This window comes from Pleurodeles waltl, chromosome 1_1 (assembly GCF_031143425.1).
Source record: "Pleurodeles waltl isolate 20211129_DDA chromosome 1_1, aPleWal1.hap1.20221129, whole genome shotgun sequence".
Taxonomy (NCBI): Eukaryota; Metazoa; Chordata; class Amphibia; order Caudata; family Salamandridae; genus Pleurodeles; species Pleurodeles waltl.
Window position 1 is genome coordinate 204,389,357 of NC_090436.1, and position 6,000 is coordinate 204,395,356.

Sequence of the window (6,000 nt, forward strand, 5' to 3'; positions counted from 1 at the left end):
TGTTTTTATAACTAACACTTCAATGTGCTAAGAAACGTCCCTATGTAAGAATGTGTATCGTCTACGAACCCTAAAGACTAAACTCCTACCACGTCTATCGGCAATGTACCAGACTGTATCCTTGACTGAAGCACAGAGCGAGCAAGAATGTATTGTTTGCGAACTCCGGTGCTGAAGTAGGCTAAACAGTGTGATAGAGGAAAATAAAACAAGACCTTGAAACTGGTTATTGAAAAATAACAGTGGGAGGCTAAATAAAATGCATCTAGAACGAAGTGCACAGAGGCCTAATGCTTAAAGCAAACGCGCAAAGGCTATATTAAAAATGGCTACACTAACTACCTGAGCCCTTTGTAGAGGATTCCCTTTATAGGTACTATCATGTAAATGGTATCATTCAAAACATTTCTCCCATAGCAGCAATTCTTTGACATTCAGGATATGAACTCAGCTCCGTCCTGGTCTCCATGAGGATGATTCTACGACTTCTTGGGCTCCTGGTCTCGTGCACCATCCTCGTCCTATATAACAGCTGCACATGCAAACCCTGCAATGGAACTTAGGGATTAAATGAGCCATGCACTTGGGTTGCCTCTCCAACTGTCCAGGTCTTGCAACAGACAGCTCAGGACCTCAGGTTGTGTCAGTCTAAAGACAGCCTGACAGTTGGCAGGACATTTTACATTCCCCATCCAGATGCCACAGTTGTAATGGTTGCATCGTTACTGGGTTAGGGAGGCTATCTGCTGGAGATAGAGAAGAGGACCTCTTATCTCCAGAGGAGAGCCAACTCCACATTTACCTATTGTAGCTTAAGGCAATCCGTATAGCCCTGAAAGTCTTCTTACCAACCAACAGGGGTAGGCAGGTACAGGTGCCAATGAAAAACATGGCTGCCATGTGGTACAAAAACAACCAGGACAATCTGAGGTCTGGGATCCTGTGACTGGAGGCTGGGTCTTTTAAGACAGCTAGACCACCAGAAGATCTTTTTTAGTATCCAACCACCTAGTGGGGTACCTGATTGCCAGAGTAGAAGAGCTGAGCAGACCATGTGTGGCATCTTCATCCTGAGGTGGCACAGATTATCTTCAATTACTGGGGCATGCCCTGGCTGGTTTTGTTCACCACAGTCAAGTTAAAGCTTCTGCTCACTTATGTTCCATCCAAAAAGGTCTATAAATGCATTTTACCTACGATAGGGCATGGGTCTCCTGTACATGCTCCTGCCACTACCTCTCCTGCCTTGAGTTTTCAGAAAAGTCTGGAGAGACCAGCCCCAAGTTGCCTTAATAGCCCTGGACAGGGTCAGGACAGTGGGGTGCTCAGCAATTCTGAGCCTGAGCACCCCACTCAGCTTCCTTCAGGAGGACCTCCTGCCTCATCAACAGAGGAGAGTTCTACACCCGAACCAACTCAGCCTACCATGAACAGAGATTTAGCAGGAACAGATGAATTATTTTGATTTGCAGCATGAAATAGTAGATGATATTCTTGCAGCCAGAAGCCTGATCAAGAAATCCACCTACTTTGGAAGCTGGGAAGGTGTGAGGCCTTGTGTGGGCTCAGTCATCTTTCTGAAGTATAGTACATTTTTTCGTTGACCGGTAGGAACTTACAATGGGTGCAGTGAAGTAGTACTTGTCGGAATTTCATATGTTTGCCAGACCAAGCCTATCTTTTTAAACCACCAGTTGTCATGTATTTTCTGAAGGGCCTGAGGAATATGTTCCCCCCAAAGCCATTTGTCATGCCTCTTTGGGACCTGTATCTAGTCATGGGAATAGCCATTCGAGGCTATGCACAGTTGCTTGCTATGGCTTCTTACAATCACAATAGTCTTTCTTATTGCTATAATGTCTGCATGGTATGCAAGTGAAATCCAGGGGCTTTCTGTGCAATCTCCCTACACCACTTTCTTCCCAAACAAACTGATGCTGAAAATGTGGGCTGCATTTCTGCCAAAGTTGGTGTCATCCTTCCAAATTCATTACCCTGCTGACATTTTTGACCCTGCAAAAAACACTCAAAAGAGTAGGAGAGGCTCCATCAGCTCAACTCGGACAGCTTTGAATTTCTATATTGCCTGGGGTAAGATACCATTACATTACTGATCAGCTTTTTGTGGGGTTCACTAGACCCTAGAAAGGCTGAGGAATTCAAAAGAGGGCTCTGTTGAGGTGGATAGTCTACTACATTAACATCAACTATGCATTGGCTAAGGAGGATCTGCTAGACGGCCTGTGGACTCATTTCACAAGGGTCAAGGCCGCTATGACTGGGAGAGTTAATGCACACACATAAAAAACTACTGTCTTGACAGATGTGAAGAAAGGGTCATTTTGCGAGCTCCACCCAGCAAAATTTCCAGTGTCCACATCAGACATTCCACCTTTCGGAGGTATTGCTGTGCTGCCTCTCCTCTAACGGAGAGGAATCTGCAGTTAGAATTATCCATCAGAAAAGTAAGTTACTTACCTGTGGTTATGCTCATTTTGCTAGATATTCTATCTCATTGCAGATTCCTCACCACCTTCCCATCTCCCGTCATGTGGAATGGACTCAGGAACATCACAATGAGGTTCGAAGATATATTTTGGTACACTGTTACCTACAAAAGTGCTTCACGTCTGAGGATGCAGAGTTGAAAGGTTAGGAAACTGACATTAGTACACAGAGGAAGTGCTTATATGGAGCTCCACTATGTCGCTTCTTGGGCTATAGGAAATCACCACAGAGAAATATGGCACCACCTACCGGCACAGGGAGCACTAAAGGAAAAAAATCTCTAGTGGTTAGGAATATTCTGAAGGTGAGAAATCTGTGGTTGGAGCAGAAAGAGTGTTACCAAAAGTAAATACATTGATATTTTAAATTGAGAGAGATCATGTTTGAATAATAAATTAGTGGCATAGAAGCAACATATGGCAGCTAACAAATCTGCGTTTAAAAGCTTAAGCGAGAAAATAATGTGGAAATTAAATGTGCACGTTAGAATTACAGTGAGCCATTTGTACTATGACACCACGTTTAACAAGAAAACATTTTGCATTTATTTTTGAGTGAATTATTAATAAACATTAACATGAAAAGTATTATTAGTAGAAAACAGCAGAAATAAATTGTATTTTGAGTAGTAAATGAATGAGAATTAAACACACATATTGAATTGAATAGCTTTCATCGCATGAAAAATAAGTACACGGTTAAAACTCCTTTGACAAACATGAATGATGTTTTAGAAAAATAATTAGCTTTGCATCATTGATTTGAACTTATGGGTGCACAATAGGTTTTATTAATGTATTAAATGTATTATTTTGCATTTATGTTTCTTAACTTGACTAGGCCTTAAGATTAATTTTGCAAGCAGTCCTGGAAAATTTTACTTGTTCATTGTTATCACCCCTTTAAATTGAATTTCGTTCTCTAGGATGCAAACTGTAATGATGAATATTCTATTGAATTCCAGGAGAAGAGACATGTTTCAGATGCAATAATGTGACAATATTTGTTCTAACTGCTGAATTGCAGAGGAAGCTTATGATTCTCATGTGAAATATTAGTTTAGTTTATTGTGTGCGATGGGAAAAGAAATGCATGTTGCAGATTATTAGAAAATGTAATGTTCTGGCAGAATCCTGTCACCCGAGATAGATGACAACACTTATTTTCTGTGAACTTTTCTAAATGTATCAGAACTTGGTGATGCCACCTGCAAATATTGGATACTGAAACTGACGCCCAGTATGTGCCCACCATGAGGACCAATCAAATGGATTTTGATTATTTTAATTAGAGAAGATCTTTGGAACAGAGGTCAGACCTCTTCAGAACTTTCTTGTGAGCAGTCTCTCTCTAAACTTGTTTTTTGGTGTCAGTCCATCACCAGCTCTTCAGAGAATAAGTTCTATGCTTGCTTAGTCTGCTCGCTCACATTTCTACTCTCAGTTTCCTGATGAGTTTTCTCATCATAGTCTTAACTGCCCTTTTCTGTTATGTTGTTCAGTGCTAAAAAGGGCAACTTATTCTGAACTGCTGATTTTTTCCAAGTGCATCTCGTGCTCTGCACTGTCCTGGTGCTGCTGTCAGCAGACGCCAAAAGGTGGTGAACACTCTGTCTAGATGAATCAACGCTGTATGCAGTCCAATGATGAGAGGTATAACTAAATGTGGTTTCTTGTTTCCCTTTTCAGTTAGTAACTTACACCAGCATATTTTTGTAGTGAATTATTCTAGTTAGATGTTTTCCAAATTATTTTTGTCTTCTTTTGTTTCTGCTTGTGCCCGCATGTGTTAGCCCACTCCCACACATGCAAGTCTCAATTATGATTAGTGTCAGTAATGGCCCAGTTCTGAAATCTGAAATTGATTGTTAAAACTGTATTTTGACGCTTCACTGATGTCACCATCATCTGCTTTGAAATTTGAAAATAATGTTCATATTGTTTTGTTGCTAATCTACATTATTCTTTTGAAGTGGCTGACAGTATTGATGTTTAGTGGACTGAATCTTTTCAGACATTTCGGTCAACCTATGGTCTTCATGGAGAGCTGGGTTTGCTTCCAGTTCCTTTGAGAGAGACATTTCGCTATGGTTTTTCTCTGATCCCTTATTTCCCATGACATTTTAACAGCTCAAAGGATCATGCACAATGTTTATTCTGATAGCCCCAATTTGTCATTTTTAATTTACCTTTCCTGCACCAATCTACTCACTCTCATAACACCACACCTCTACTGCACCTCACCATTCACAATGGCAACCAGAAAAGATCTCCAGCAAAGAACCCCTCAGTGGGGCCCAACAGGGAGCTGGCTTATGATTAAGCATGACACCTGTGAGAATGTGAATTTTCTAACATGTTTATTAATGATTTTAGTATACTAATTATATAATGAATTAACGTGTAAAACTGGTGACTTTTGAAAATGGTTGCCACAGTTCATTTCTGTTCCTATCTGAGTAAAATTCTAACTAAATGTTGTGGTTATTTTCCATAATTCAATGCTTTCATAAAAAATTATTTGACGCTTTAATAGATGTGTCCACAGCTATACATAGAAGATTGCTGCATTATGTCTTACAAGGTCATGTTTAACTAAATTTGTGAATACGTTGAATGTTCTATTGTTTGAGAATGTTACTAATACGTGGTTTGTTCCTCGAGGATGGAAGTGAATGTAACAAGTGAGAACGTTCCTTCCTGAGAAGAGAAGTTTAGACGAGATGGAACAATGGAGCTACAGATGAGACGGAAGAGGAAAAGTTACTGTTGAGAATACATCTTGGTTAATGCGATGATGTTGTATTGTAGGTTATCAATTAGAATTGTAATTGGTTGAAACTTAACCACCCCATTAACTGACCAATCATAAGCTTTTTGAGGATCAGTATAACAAGTTGAGTAGGATTTCCTTGAGTCAGAATTAGAGATTTGAAGAGGAGAAATTTCAGATGTTAGGAGAGGGACTTCATGATAGAGACCTGAGAATTAGATGTCAAAGTTCCTGCTGATGGTTAGATTCATATTAGCAGTGCAGGTTTAGCTGATGTTAGGCCCGATTCTTCTGAAGACATACCTGATGGTGTCCCCTTCCTAAAGTAGATTGCTTGTTGTTATCGATCAGGGTAACGTATGTCGTTGTAATGTTATATGTGTCTCTTTTGCTTTATAGGTACCAGCTGCAAATTATAATTTGATTGCTGCATATTAATGATATTTTTTATAATAACCTGAGTTAGAAAGATTTTTCCTAAATTTGTGTTACTATGTTCTTTTACATGAAGCCCAACATGTTGATGCTAATTTGTGGTTAGTGAGGGTATTAATACTGAATGCTCAAGATTTATATTGACACACTTTGAATGTTGTACTAATGCCTAAATTGCCATTATTACAGATTTTGGTGTTGCTTATTAGCATTATTGTTTTAGAGATTATTTGTTTGACTGTTTTGATTAAACTTGGATACATTAACATTATTAATTCTATATGC

General features: G+C 39.5%; 1 protein-coding gene across 1 annotated transcript in view; it reads left to right on the forward strand.

The window, feature by feature from the left end:
* The window catches only part of DNAJC21 (DnaJ heat shock protein family (Hsp40) member C21), a 191,935-nt gene extending 186,725 nt beyond the window's left edge, over nucleotides 1–5,210 (forward strand). Inside the window, exon 12 of the mRNA XM_069220760.1 lies at nucleotides 5,172–5,210. Coding sequence (XP_069076861.1) covers nucleotides 5,172–5,195 — 24 coding nt within the window. The 3' untranslated portion in view covers nucleotides 5,196–5,210. The remainder of the gene's footprint in view (nucleotides 1–5,171) is intronic.
* The last annotated feature ends 790 nt before the right edge of the window (nucleotides 5,211–6,000 follow it).